The 15,820-nt window shown below is 38.8% G+C and overlaps 1 protein-coding gene across 7 annotated transcripts in view; it reads right to left on the bottom strand.

The window, feature by feature from the left end:
• The window catches only part of Epsti1 (epithelial stromal interaction 1), a 97,529-nt gene that overhangs the window by 31,561 nt on the left and 50,148 nt on the right, over positions 1–15,820 (bottom strand). For all 7 annotated transcript variants that reach the window (XM_046454173.2, XM_046454174.2, XM_046454175.2 and 4 more), the window contains exon 7: positions 4,394–4,487. In XM_046454173.2, the coding sequence (XP_046310129.1) occupies positions 4,394–4,487 (94 nt within the window). The remainder of the gene's footprint in view (positions 1–4,393; positions 4,488–15,820) is intronic.

Genomic DNA, 15,820 nt, shown 5'->3' with positions numbered 1-15,820 from the left:
TAAATAATATGTTCCACCAAAACAAAGAAATAAACCAGGAAAATAAAAGAAATGAGGTCCAGAAATTGGAAGATTCAAGATAAGAAAGCAATAAAAGTGATTCCCACGATGGCTTCAAGGCAGTGATTCTCAACCTTGGCTGCACTTTAGAACCACTTGGGGAGCTTTTCAAAATCCTGAGACCCAGACCACAATATGGCAGGATCCCTGGGGGTGAGACCCAGGCAGCGGCAATTTTTAAAGCTCCCCAGGTTAGTCCACTGTGCAGAGGAGACTGAGGACCATTATGTTCAGGGAAAGTCCCAGAACAATATCTGTGTAGCAGCACTATAGAAAAACTAATACAGTTTAGAGGGGGTGGTAAGAGGAACCCAACGGGGAGAGGAGGGCAGAATTGACAAGCTGGCATAAAATGAAAAATCGTACAGAAATTTGAATCAATTGATATATGGTTGAATAGTCACAAAAGCCAAAGACTGTCAGATATGCAAAGGAAACTAAGAAAATGTAAAAAATAAAGGAAAATGCTTAAAAAGTTAAAAAGAAAGAAAGTGTAACCAGAATATACTAACTGGCCAGGTAGCAAGAAAAGGGAAATCATGAAATACTGAAAAATTACACTGGGAGAATGAGAAGAAAAAAATGAGTTAATAAGGTTTAAAATGGATCAGAGATAGCAATCTACATGTTCATAGACACTGAGCACCAAATAACAAAAGAAACAACTAGGAGAGTGAGGTGGGATAAATAATGCCACCTCCCAAAGATGTTCCCATCCTAACTCCTGGAACCTCTTAATGTTACTTTATATGGCAAAAGGGATTCTGTAGAAATTAAAGATCTGGGATGGGGAGATGGGCTTGGATTGTCCTGATGGACCCAGAGTAATCAATATGATCGTTATAACAGGAAGACAAAAGGTCAAAGAATAGAGAGAAGATGACATGAAGCAGAAGCAGAGATTAGAGCATTGAAGCCATGGGACAAGAAGCCAAGGAGGCAAGGAACAGATGCCCCAGAAGAAGCCACCAGCAGGTACTCTGCTAACCACTTGATTTTAGTTAGCACCCTAAGACTCATTCCAAATTTCTGGACCCCAGAAAATAAAGTGAATAAATTTATGTTGAATTAAATCACTAAGTTTGTGACAATTAGTTACACAGCAATAGGAAATACAAGGAGTCTGAAGTATTGGAGGAGAAGTAGAATCAAAGGGGTGCAAGAGGGACATAGATATTTGAGTGTCATTTGCAATCTTGAAAGAAAGAATACATGGCACATGAATTATAATAGCCAAACTGCATAGAGTGTGCAGGGCAGAATGAGAGCATGAGTACAGGACAGTCTCTGAAACACTAATATGCACACAGATCACCCATGGATCGTGTTAAAAATGCAGGTTCTGACTCGGGGGTCTAGAGTGGGACCTATGATTTGTTTGCATTTCCATAAGTTCTCAGGTGATGGCCATGTGACTGGTCCAAGGACCACATTTAGAGGAGCAAAGATCTAGACCGGAGGCCAGTCCTCCAGGCCCTAGAAGACTGAGGAGAAGCGGGGGGGGGGGGGGGGGGGGGGAGATAGAGAGGGAGGGAATGAGAATATTTCAAGAAGCAGGAAGGTAATGAAGGAGGGAGAATAGGGGAGGCAAGACAGGGACAAGAGGAAGGACAGAGAGTAGAAAGCAGATATATAAGCTAAGGCATTTTGATCTTATCCTTGAAGATCTAGGGAGCCACTCAATGATCTGGGGAAGTGGAACAAGAAGATACATTAAAAAAAAAAGAAAAGAAAAGAAAAAGAAATGGCTATTCTTTGTAGAAGAAAAAGAAGATACAAACCAGGAATTGAAAATCATTTACTATGCAACTGGAAATATTCAGTGATGATGACTGAGGAAGGTATGACCTTCTGCCCCTCACACACACACAGTACAGAGAACTCCATCAACATGCATGTAAGTGAGCTCTGTAAATACCTGTGGTCTAAAGTCCTAAACCTGAAGGACTTTTTCATCAACATAACTATATAGTATTAATTAAACTCCCATCTGCCAATGTCAGATCCACATTTAAATAAAAAAGAAGAAATTTTTTATTTTATTAATTTTTTAAGTATATGACAGCAGAATGCATTATAATTCATATTACGCATATAGAACACAATTTTTTATATCTCTGGTTGTATACAAAGTATTTTCACACCAATTCATGTCTTAAGAAGAAAAATTTTCTCAGAAAAATTGTGTTAGGTAGTATAATTAAAATTAGCAAAAAGAAAAGCAAATCCTCCCAGCTACTCATATCCCATAGAGATTGGAATCACACATTTTCCACACTATACATTAACCACAGCTAAGGCAAACCCCAAGTGCCCTCTTTTAACAGAGAAGAAATGCTCTTCACAGAAGTGTAATGTACATATTTGATTTTCCTAAAGCATTAGAAATGGTTCCACAAAGCATTCTCAGAAGAATTCTATGCATATGGATTAGACAGAATGAGAAGAGTAAAATATGGGTAAAAAGTCAGCTAAATATATTGAACACCAAAAACTTATTAATAGTTTGGTGTCAAAATGAGAGCAGCTACTGCAAGCAGTTCATAAGGAACCATCCTGGGGCCAATCCTGCTCTATATTTTCTATTGATATCTCTGAGGATTGTGTGACAAATGCACTAATCAATCCACAGAATATGCAGCTCTGGGAGCACTGCTAATGCTTTGGACAATAATATTAAAATTCAGGATGATCTTGTTAAATTGAAGAAATAAGCCAAGATCAATAGAGCAAGCTCACGCAGTTCTGCCAGGTGTTGCAAATCACAGGATTCAGAAGCTCTCAAACAGAAAGCAAGACCACCCTGGCAAACAAAACCCCAGCTGGTAGAGCCACCCAACTCCTGTCACCCTCCACTCCCCTCAGTCACAAGGATATCCAGATAGATGATGATGAGTGTCATCTACACATGATTTAACCCATTACCTACAGCTTCTCAATTCTTTCCCCAGATCCTGCAATGAGGGGACAGAAATGAGGGATTTCAACTGATATGACTTATGGAAGACCCACACTGGCAAATTTAGACTTTGAAACACCACATCAGAGGCAGTGGCAGGAGGAAGGAGTACCGTGAACTTTTTCTAAGAGTGTCATAATGTCCTCCTAATATTCTAAAACATGGTTCCTAATGAGAAAGGGATGGGGACAGGGGAATATGAAGATCAAATTTCTCTAACGACATAAAGTTTTCCAGGTTTGGGGCAAGTCAATATTAAGACTTTTTAAAACTTATATCCATCTTTTCCTTTCCAGGGGCATTCTTAGTGACATTTATTTTCTTATCCCTGATTAGCTGGTCAATAACCAAGCCCTAGCTGCTTTCATCTTCTAAGCTCTCTTTCCTTTCATTTGCATCCCTTTACCTGCTGTCCTAGTTGACATCTTCATCATTCCTCACCCAGACTGGGGCAGAAGCCTTAGCGACTTCCTTCTCTCTCTATTCCTTTAGATCCATCCTCTACACAGTTATCAGCGTGATGCAGTCAAAACTCTTAAATCTGACCTTGAGCCCTCCTGGTTTACAACATTTCTGTACTCACAGAATGGGGTGCAAGTCCTCCAACGTGGCATACAAACATCTTCAGGGGGTTTTCTACCAGGAACTCCATCAGCTTCTTGTGTGGGGATTTCTAAATGCCTCAATGTCTGGGTGGTGTTATTAATATTTTGTGCCTATGGGCCACAGATGCCCTTGAAACTATAGGATAAATTCTCCCACCCAAATTGCCTCTGGTACCCTAATTGAGCAAAGCCTCTTATGGCTCCTGATTGCTTCTGCAGCCTTCTAGTTCCCTTCTCTGCAGCTCCGCCTCTTCTTCCACAAATGAGCCATGCTTTTTTTTCTTGCCTTTATACCTGTTTTTGCTTCTGTGTCTTAATTAACTCTGACACCTGGAGTGATTCTTGGCTTTACTAACTCACCTTTAAAACAACACTCAGGTGTCCCTTTACTAGGAAATGTCCCTACACACACAGTCTGACGCAAATGCTTCTTCTTGACCAAGCAATGGTGCTTTCTGACTGTTTTTCTCCCTCATTCTACTAGAGTGCTCTGTGCACACAGTAGACTTTAAGTTGACATAAGAATTTGAGGGAAAGATGGGTGATGACTGGGTGAGGACAATGACTTTACAGATGACTGTTGTGTAGGTAATAAATATCCGCATGGTTTTGTAGCTCATTGAGCAGCTGAGGTCAAAGTTTCAGATCAGGCCATCTGCCTTTACTTCCAGAGTTCTATGCTGTCCCGGTCACTCAATGACCTTAACCACAGTCTCTAAACAGTTCTTTGGAAGGTGCCAAACAGCACCCCACCTGATGTTCTACTTACCTGTGTAGAGAACTGCAGGTCACGAGGAGCAGTTTGATAGGCACTTCTGTTTGGCAACTCTGCATCCAGTTTGCTCAAGAATGCAGCAGTTGTGCTACCAGAAACACAAATAGGTGTTAGTGCCTTCATAAAAATAGAGATCCTGTTGTTTATTGTGGCTTTGGATACTAACCTAGACTTTTATTGGGAGATGACTGAAAGTATCCCAGGGAGAACAAAAGGTTAGGTGGAGAGCAAGTTACAGTCTCAAATCAAAACAAAACTGCATTCTGAAGAACATTAGTTTGAAAAATAGAAAACTAGGTTTGTGAAATGTGAACCTATGATTTCATTTTTCCCACTCTGCGTTACTGACGTGGAGATGACACTCTCTCAGACTCCACAGTACAGGCCTAATTTCCTATGTGAACATTTTAAGTCTGACACCAGACTCCAGTATGGAGCTGTGCAACATGAATCCCCTACAACACCTCGTTTCACGCAGTCTTACGTTAAGCCCTTCACCCACCAGGAGTCTTTCTCCAGTCCCCATCTTCCTCGTGGCTTTGACTACCTACAGGATATATGTACCCTCTAATTCAGCAGCTCTTTCCCATCTATTGAGATTCTGGAAGCAGAAATGAACCCTCTGTCTCCAGACACACACTCAGATGTGCATTTAAGTCAAGGCATGCAGAGAACCTCTGTCCACAGAGGTTAAAAAGTGATGCTGATTCTGGTCTGCATTTCTGACATTTCCTTAGAGCTCTGAAAGGTTGACCTAGAAATTTCTTTAATGAGAAATTTCTTCTTCTTAATGAGAAGTTCTTTGTTTTTCCTTTAATCCAAGCCACCACCCCAATTTCTCCTCTCACCTAATGTCAGTCACAGACCATTGAAATTAGTTCCCATTCCTTTCTGTAATGACTGCTCCATTCTGTTTGGGTTATTTTCTATTCCCTTGTCCTTTTCCCATGGAATTTATGGGATTTTTTTAACCTCTTATTCCACATTTATAACCAAACACCTCATTGAGGCCTGATTTATATTGTGGCAGACTCTTGCAGCCTGCTCCCATCTTCTTCCTGATGTCCTGCTGTTTCTGTACTGCTAAGATCAGAGTCACCAAGTACTTAGGAAGTGGGCATGAAACACAAAGGGTTCAGTAAGAACCAATATCATCCAGTGCGGGGTGGGGGAATCAACAAGAGGAATTAGAAATTTTAAAAGAAGAGAGATACCAATACCCCCATTGAACAATTCCTTAGGTAGAACCTGGCATTTAAGTCAGCTTAGAGGGTTGCTGGAAAGAAAGATCTAAAAGTGAAACAAAACACAAAACCATGAGAAGTGTAAGACTTCCGCAGTTGAGACACACAGGCCTTCCATTTATCTAGGATTACTTATCTCACCCAGATTAAGACAAGGAGACTAATGAAGTCACACAGCCTGGAAGCCACCCCACTGTCTGGAGTTTTAGGAAGTCATCAGTCAAAAGTGTAAAAAGAAGAGTTGCCAGAAGTTTGGATGAGATTTTTGAATATTGTTAATGGAATGCAGACAGGGGGAAAAGTAGGGACAAAGAAACTCAGTGGTATGGAAGGAACTGTAGACCTCGTTGACTGACAGGGGCTCACTGTGCACTGCCCACTGCTTCTTTCCTGCTAATGCCAAGCACAAACTGGGTGGGTGCAGGGCCACCAGCCACACTGTCCCACCCAGACTGCAAGAGTAAAGCATGGTGACAGACCTGGGACTGACATGGAAATATAAATAGGGGACTAAGGAGAATGTGGATTATTTCCATACAATGAACAATACAAACAAGGAAAGCCTTGAGTTACTAAGCTAAGTGGTGTTTTTCTACTATTGGCACAGTGCCTGGTAGATAATAGAATTCCCATATACTAAACTGAATTGGGATCCCTGTAGGTAACTGTGGTCATCAGTTCTAAAAATAAAATAACCTTGTTGAAGAACAAACACAGGAAAATGGCCTTGAAGGAAGTCCAACTAGACTAAGAATCTAAACTCTGGGCACTCTGAGCCAGCTTTCCCTTGGTGTTCCTACTATCTATTGCAGGTGGGTGGTCCTCTCATACTTTATCACTCTGACCCAGGCATGAATACAGGACTTCTTTTACTCTCTACAGAGCAACTGGTTAGACTGGTTTTGGAGATTTAGTTTACAGGTCCAACTTTGATCTTCAAGGATCCTTCCTGCTTGTTCTTGGGATGATTCCTATGGCTTATTCCTAAAGTTTCATCAGGATTGCTTCTCCTCAATATCTCACAGCTGTAGCAGGGATGCTAAACATTTACCAAAACTTATGTTCTCCTCTTATCCTGGTCATACTCGGTTACAGTGTTTCCTGGCCTCCCTGACAGCAAAGATTGGCAATATACTTGAATCTTGTCCAATGAATGTGAGATGAGATAATGCACACCATTTCCAGGACTGAAGTTTATTTTAAATTTCTCAGCTACATGCCTCCATACGTTTTGGCCAAATGGTTGTATGAAAAAGGGTTAACTTATAGAGAAACTTTGGAGGTTATATAGTGAAGTTGGTAGAATTTCTGTCCATTTTTGTACCTAAGTACCTGATGGGAGGGAGCCTAATCTCAAACCTGTTCACTCATATCATAAATGAGCAAGATAAAAACCACAGATAACACTCAAACACTATATATTTTGGGGCCTGTTTAAGACAGCAATCAGCCTATGCTGAAAATACAACATAAATAAATATGTAAAGAGAATAATTTCTCACTTCCAAAAGTACATAAGAAGCCAAGAATAGCTGAAGAAGAATAGGAAAAAGAATTTTCAAGGATTCCATTTGGCTTCTCAGTCATTTCAGAACTTTAGGATGAAAAGGGAATGCTGGGAAAGGGGGGAAGATTACTCATCCTTGAGATGTCTGTGTTTCATATCTAGGAACCACCTAGACCCAGAGTATAAAAATTAGCATTAATTTATCCTAAAATCACTAAAACTTTGTCTAGATTGAAGATAGGTAGGGGTTTGAGGAAATTCACTTTGAAAAAATTAAGGAAGGACAAGAAAATGGCTTGTTATATTGTAGTATGATGGAATATTTATAACTGTCAATGAAGAGTCATCAGTAACAAAATTTGACCTCCATAAAATGACAAAAAAAAAAAAAAAAAAAACTAGGAAAGGCCACAGAGAGTGAAGTTTACCTTTGAGGACTCCTTTGACTAGCCCAGAATTGCAAAAGACAATTCCTGTAAAGTTATTTGATTTGAGAATTAGAAAACTGGGATTTTCAATAGTCAAAAAAAAAAAAAAAAAATGTTGGACCTAGAGTTGTAGTTCAGTGGTAGAATGCTCACCTAGGACATGTGAGGCACTGGGTTCAATCCTTAGCACCACATAAAAATAAATAAATAATGGCATTGTTACCATATACAATTAAAAAAATAATGTGCTAAAAAAAAGAACAAAAATTAACATGGACTCGTAGAAGTTGGTGAGTCAAGAGACTAACATCAGGGCTACAAGGTATTAAGCAACTTTCCCTACCTAGTTGCCCATATCTGCCAACTACAAATTATGACAGGATATATAAGGATATTCTCATCAAAATGTTAAACTACAATTATAAACAGTCATAATGGGGAAGGTACTGCTGTTGAAAAATAAGTACAAACGTCTCTCCTGGTACTTTTTATGTTGCTGGGGAGTAAATGGAGCAGTGCTACTTTTCCTCACCTTCTGTTAGCTTCCACACAAACTCAAATGACTACAGGGCTCAGACAAATGAGTGAGGGAAACAGGAGCTCAGACCTGGTGATAAATGACAATTGCCACTGAGGTCAATGATAGAGGCCAGAGAGTGTGTCGGGGATTTTGACAAACTAGAGAGTGAGCTTCCACGTAAAGGGATCAGCTGCTTCTTAGCTCCAGACTGTTGTTGTCCATGGGAGCCCAGGCCAGCATGCCAGATGTCCCAGTTTTCACTGTCATAACAAAATGCTGAGATTTTTAATGTGAAATGATTTGGCAACTAATTAAAAAAAAAATGGAACACTGAGGGCCAATGCTGTGTGATCAAATACAAACACACCAAAGAAAACATCTACTTGCCGGACGCAGTGGCACACATCTGTAATCCCAGTGACTCAGGAGGCTGAAGCAGGAGGATCATGAATTCAAAGCCAGCCTCAGCAACAGTAAGGCTCTAAGCAACTCAGTGAGATCCTGTCTCTAAATAAAATATAAAATAGGGCTGGGGATATGGCTCAGTGGCTGAGTGCCTCCGAGTTCAATTCCCGGTACTAAAAAAAAAAGAAGAAAAAGAAAACATCTACTTGTCAGATGTGCCCCCAAAGTCCTCCTAACTCTGACAGGCTGATTTTGTTTCTGCCTGTTTGGGTTGGCACTGTTGACAATGCATTTTTAACTATATATGCTTTATGTTTATTTTAAAAGAAAGAATAAGCAAGACTGAATTCTATTATTAAAGAAAGGGCTGAGAAATAGTGGCTTTGCAGTTCTATGTCCATCATCTAACACTTGGAGAGAGAAGGGTATCAGACAATATTTCATATTTATGCCTCATACTAAGGTATGGCACTTCATTTACAGTTTATAACTCTACATCTTTCTGTTAATATAAGAAAAGCAAGTACTACACATAAGATGAAAAAAATGACCATGAAAAATATTTACAGCCAAGGAAAAAAATAATAAAAAGAGTTAATGTGCAAAATATATAAAGAATGCTAACAAATCAAATTACACAAAGACAAACAGCCCAATAGAAAATTGGGCAAAAAATAGAAACACATACTTCATATAGGAAAAAAGATTAACAACAACAATTAGAAGAGCAACAGCTCAGGGCGCATATAGTATTTATTATGTGTCGGGCCATACTGAAAAACTTTATATACATTCCTTCTATGACAACCTTGCAAGAATTCCATTGTCATCTCCAGTTCCTAGAAGTAAGTTGCTCAAGGTCATACGGCTAGTAACTGTCAAAACCTGGGCTCAGACCCAGGCAGCCTGGCTCCAGAGGCCATACTTGCAGCCACTGTGCCTGACTGCTTCTCATGAGCAATACCCATGAGAAAAGATGGTCAATCTCACTAATAATTGGGAATATGGAAATTAAAACAAGACACCATTACACATCTGCCAAATTGGCAAGAAAAAAATTAAAAAGTATGAAAACCTTGTCTCATACTACAGAGGGTGTTTGGCAGAACTGGTCCTCTTAGGAATTGCTGATAGAAGAGCAAATTGGTCTCACTGCTGTGGAGAGCAACTTGGCAATACTTGGTGGAGCTGAGTATGTGCACAAAGTCTAAATGTTTACACTAGAGAAACTCTGGCACAGGTAGATAAGGAGAATTGAGAAAGGACACGTAACGCAGCACTATTTGTAAGAGCCTCGGGGGAGAGAGAGAAAGAAGAAGATGGAGGGTGGAAAAGTAGGAGGAAGAAAAGGGAGGGAAGAAGGGAATGGGTTAATTTATATCATGAATCAATATAGTTGTGTCTCAAAACAATTCAGTAAAGAAATAAAAACAATTGTGAAAATCACGATACAGTAATATTATAAAAACCCAGCAGTTGTGAATTCATACACAGATAGTAAAATTAGAAAAACTTGAATAGTGAGAAGGAAGAGGAAGAGCTTCTGACATCCAGGAATTGGTCTGGAGTTCAGTGTTATTACAAACTGACTGAACCCTGCAAAGTTAAGACTTGTTCTACTGTTGGACATAAATTCACACAGGGTCATCGTGCAATCCACCCATTACAAACATCCATCCCTCTAACAGGGCAAATAACTGCTACTTCTAACAACTTTACAACTTACAACTTCACCCTCATTCTAGTCTGTTCTCTCTATCGATGAAATTTATCAAGATACCTAATCATAAAATTGTCTCCACTGTCTGATAGCATTCAATCTAATCCAAGGCAACCCCTGTTTCTTTAGGCCCTTTGCAAAATTACCCAACCAAAGCCCAAATCCTTTAATAGGTTCTAACACTTTCTTACTGAGATAACCCACTGTTCCCTATGGTATGCATTTTACTTTGCTGTGACAATAAACTCAACATCAATTACAGGTGTGTCCCTGGTGGTTTTGGCTGAAGGCCACTGACAAACGTTACATTCTAGGATAGTGGTTACTGCTATGGAAAAGAGGAGTAAGAAAGGGATAAGGGGAAAGGATAAAACTTAACAGTCTCTAATGTTCAATTTCTTTTTAAAAATTAAGCAAATAAAAGTAGAATCTTAATAATGTGCCCTTGGTGGCTGATACATATTTCCTGTATATTTGAAATACTTCTCAAAGAGAAAAAGCACACACACTTGGGTGGTGTTTACTAGGGCAAGACTTGGCAGATGTCATAATAGTTTCCAAAATGCCAGTGAGAAGACCTGTGTGGTGCTGGCTACAGGAGCCTCGTTGATGGTGCTTCTGAGAAATTACTAGACTCAAGTCTTTGACTTTCTAGCCTGTCTGAAGTGGAATCTGGGAATCTGTTTTTTAAAAGCACCCCTGGTGATCTTAAGAACTACTATAGTAATACAGATGGATATTTAATATGCATAATTATCTTAGGTCCACATGATTCAGACCTATGAATAATTCATGTTATATAACGCATTTGGAAACAAAATCTCAGTGTGTCTTAGGAACTATCTATGCAAGCGCTATCTAGCCCTGCATTCCACCCACACTTTGCAATAGCTTCACAAACCTGAACTTTGCCACCATGAGGTTCAGGAAAGTTGGCAGTCACTCTTATATTCCCACATGTATGTACTCACACAGACAACAGGTATTTCCCAAGCCTCTACTATGGTCTTAGCAATATAGGTTATAAGGCAATCTGAAGAGGTATTATTTTGCCTGAGTCAGTTTCGTATAACACAAGACATTCACATACCTATAAGCACACATGGAGCCTAGGGAAGTAAGAGGGTGGGAGAAAATCTACTGGCAAATGCACAATTCTCTACTTAAGAGATCACAAGAATAAGACATATAAAACAAAACATAAATGTGAGTAGTAACTCTGGGAGAACTAGAATTTGCACTTACTCATAGTAACCAAACTATCTTACATACTTTAAACAACACTTTCTCCTGGTTTAACTGGTCTTTAAAGCTTTAAATCATTAACCACAAAAGTGGTATGTGAATATTATATGAAAATAAGATGTTATGGGTCAGGCTATATGGGCAATGACCAAATCGACTCCATTTAGCCCTGCGACTCCACAAGTAAGAAATGCTTCTCCCATGGAAAAGTCCTGCCTCTGTACCCATCAGTAGTTGCTTAGCATAGCATGTTTGGCAACACAAAATGGCAATTCTTATCAATGTAAAAGTATTCTCCTTTTGGTTCCCATTTTTCTTGGACAATGCACCTTGTCAGAGATTGATTGTGTAGATGTTAGTCACCATTCTTTAACTTGCACTCAACTAGGGACATTTTGGCCCACTCCCTGCTTATGATTTTAGATCTCATGACATTCGTTTATGGTTTTGAATCATAACGACAGCCACTTATGATTTTGGACTATAATATGTATGTTTTTGGACAATATCGTTTTGGACTATAATAGATGTACTCAAACCCTAGGAGGGGGTCGAAGGGTATACACTTGCAGCCTACCCCTTGGCCCTCCAGCTGGTGAATTCAGAATGCTGGTTGGTGAATAAAGTCTCCTGCTTTAAGATCAACTTGGTGATTTATTGCAATCTCACCTTAACAAGGAAAAGTTTAAATAACAAAAAACAAAAGTCCTGCTTAATACTCCTCTCAACCTTACCCTTTTCCCCAAAATTCAACATCATGAGTTGTCTCATATGAATCCTCCTGGACTATTTTCCATTTAGTGGTAAATATCTGCTTAGGATGATAACCGATGAATAGAAGTTTACTTCACAGAGGGTAATTAGGATAAACAGACCACCAGCTCTTCTCTAAATACGTTTTTCTGCTTCTTCGACACAGAGTTAGACTATATTTCCCAGCTCCCATGCAATTAGATGTGGCTGTATATCTGAGTTCTGGACAATGAAATGTAAGCAAGGTCCAGTCCTGAAGTGATACACATCAATAATTTCCCACCTGACTCAGTACTCTTTCCTTCTCCTATCTGATGGTAGCACTCCAAAAGAGCTTGGAAGGCCCCTGACTTCATGCTGGAGACTGAGTGTCCTAATGCCAAGTGACAAAACCTGCTGACTCCTACACTGGCCCCAGTCATTCAACAAGAAAGACACATACATTCTCATCCTTTGAAATTTGTGTGTCCATTTTTCGTCCCATAGATTTTCCTATCCTAAATAGATTTTTCCCCCTTAAGAGGGACACTATAAAATTTTGTTTTAAATATTGACTTATTTTCAATTAACATTCTTCAAATTCCTTTCCATATTAATGCTGATATGTCTAACTTCATTCTTTTGGTCTCTGAGTAGCATGCTACAATACAGACATTACATAATGCATTTAGCAGTCTTACTGATAGATATTTATGTTGTTCCACTGAATATCCTGCTATATCTGTCTTGTACATATAAATATAATTTCTAGAATATTTACCTAGAAATAGAATTAATTTCCAGTATAAGTTTCTATAAGTGAATATGCGTGCTTGAATCTTAATTTTGCCAAACTACTCTACGCAAATTTACAGTCTGAACAAAAATTAATTGCATGAAAGTGGCAATGTAGAACCATGGCTTACCCCTCCTACGAACTAATTCCATTCTGTCTCACACATTCTATTTATCTCAGTCACCTCCAAGTGCTTCACTCCTTAATCATTGCTATAGTTTGTACATTAAATGTTCTGCAAGATCCATGTGTTAAAGGCTCGGTACACAGGGTGACACAATTGGGAGGTGGTGATATGATACTTCAAGAGATGAAGACTACTGTGAGATCATTGGCGGTTTTCTCTTAAGGGAGATTGTGGGATCCCAGTCTTTTCCCTTTCCTCTTTTGCCTCCTGGCTATAAGGTGAGCAGTTTTGTACTGCCACACACTCCTGCAGTGATGTGCTAATTTGCCATGAGCCCAAAGCAATGGGACACATTAATCATGGACTGGAACCTCTAAAACTATGAGCTAAAATAAATCTTTTATCTTTATAAGATGATCATCTCAGGTATTTTGTTATAATGATGGAAGATGACTAATACACCCATCATCCATCATTAATCAATCCCATACTGCCCAACATACCTACCATTTAAGCCCCCACCCCTCCATTTAGCCTCCCTAGCTTTTCGATATGCAATAAATTTTTTATCTTTAACCAAGAACCAGTCCTTTATATCTTTAATCTCATGTCAAAAAGTCTCCCTCTAATACAATATCACTATTAGGCACACGTCAAGGTAAGATCCACTTACGGATGCTGAAATCAGTGGGCAAAAGTTGGAGGATAACAGAATATTAGCATAATTTTAAAATATCTTTCCCAAGAGATATACCAGTTATAAAGGGGGAAAACAGCCCCTTTACCAAATGACCACAATACCAAATGCTCACTGATGATGTCATGTACTCTCCTCTTATACGATTCACTGAGAATACATGGCATCATTTCTGTGGTATTTTTATTAAAAGAACCTCAATCTAATCATGAGAAAATATTAGGCAAATAAAAATTGGGGGATATTGTAAGTGACTACCAGTACCCACTGAAAGTGTTAAGTTTATGAAAAGAAAAAGAAAAAATGAGTTACTAACAGATAGGAGGGAATTAAGGAATAATGATGAGTAGATGTTTTATGTGGTCTTAAATTAGATCCTAAAATTGAAAGTGGGCACTGGAGGGAAACTGATGAAATGTCAATAATGTCTACAAGTTTAGTTAATAGTATTGTACCAATGTTAATTTCCTGGTTTTGATAATTGTGCTATGATTGCATGAGAGACTAACAATAGCCAGATGAAGGTTTTACTGAAAAGTATACTATTTTTGTATCTTTTCTCTAAATTCACATTACTTAATTTTTTAAAAAAATCTGCATAAAACTTTTCTGCATTACCTAAAACCTGACTATCTCTTGAGAAAGTACTTCTTTCTGAGCCACCTAAATGGAGGCATTTTATTTCTCATGTGCATATGCCTCAGTGCCTGAAGGATGGAGCAGGCATCTTCTTTACTTCCTACATTACTTCCAGAGCATTACTTCTCCTCCACCATTTGCAAAAAATGTCCATTTCTGTAGATCTCTTTTTTTTTTTTTTTTTTTTTTTTTTTTTTTTTTAATTTTTTATTGTGGGTTGTTCAAAACATTACAAATTTCTTGACATATCATATTCCACACTTTGATTCTAGTGGGTTATGAACTCCCACCTTCACCCCATTCTGTAGATCTCTTGATATCAGATTACATCATCCTCTTTTCCATTGTCACCATTCAGCCTTCTGGTCAACCAGCTCTCATTTGTTCAAGACTTTGGACTTCCTCCCTATATTGACTGTTTTCATCAACATAGGTGTCCTGTATACTTTCCCCATCTCTCATCATCACTGGACCTATTTTTTGACTTCTCATCTCAGTAACTTTTTACCATTCGATTTCAGCTACACTCCTAGGGTCACACCCTAGACATCACTGCCATTGATAAATGCACACTCTCTAAACTACCAGATGAAAGATCCCATTCTTGTATACAACTATCACTCCATGTTCTTTCAAACGCTTTCATACAACAATTTTCCAATTTATTTGAATTTCCAAACCATTGCTTTCACCTCTTTCTCACCATTAGCTCTGATCTATCTTTACTTCCTATACAGCTTAGATACTATAATCCATTAAAAAAATATTTGCTTACAAATACCTTTAACTTTCTTCCTCCTCTCTCTTTCCTTCATGTTTGTCTGAAAAAAGATATATCAGATTCAGATAAAATCTGCCTTTTCTGTGTCTGTACTAGAGCAGGTGAATCAAACTTGGGCAAATATAACAGGTGTTTTGGAGATAGAAAGCATGAAGTAGGACAGAGTGATGGGGTAGACTAGCGTCACAGGAAATTCATGAATTTTAGCTTTATTCAGTAATTCTACTCAATTTCATTCATTAATCTTCTTCCACATTTTATGTTTTCCCTCACACATTGCTCTCACATGAAAAATCTCTTCATACTTTTTTATTTTTATTTATTTTTAGTTCTCGGCGGACACAACATCTTTGTTGGTATGTGGTGCTGAGTATCGAACCCGGGCCGCGCGCATGCCAGGCGAGCACGCTACCGCTTGAGCCACATCCCCAGCCCTCTTCATACTTTTTTAAGAACAGAAAAACTCCTTCATTGTTTTAGTCAGATATTTTGCCTCTGTGAATAAAAAATCCAACCAGAACAATTTTAGGGAAGGAAAAGTTTATTAGAGGGCTCACAATTTCAGAAGTCCCAGTCCATA

The sequence above is a fragment of the Marmota monax genome, unplaced genomic scaffold (assembly GCF_021218885.2).
Source record: "Marmota monax isolate L192 unplaced genomic scaffold, Marmota_monax_Labrador192_F-V1.1 WCK01_AAM20220418_F8-fsc00011, whole genome shotgun sequence".
NCBI classification, from domain to species: domain Eukaryota; kingdom Metazoa; phylum Chordata; class Mammalia; order Rodentia; family Sciuridae; genus Marmota; species Marmota monax.
This window is presented reverse-complemented; position numbering and strand designations above follow the sequence as displayed.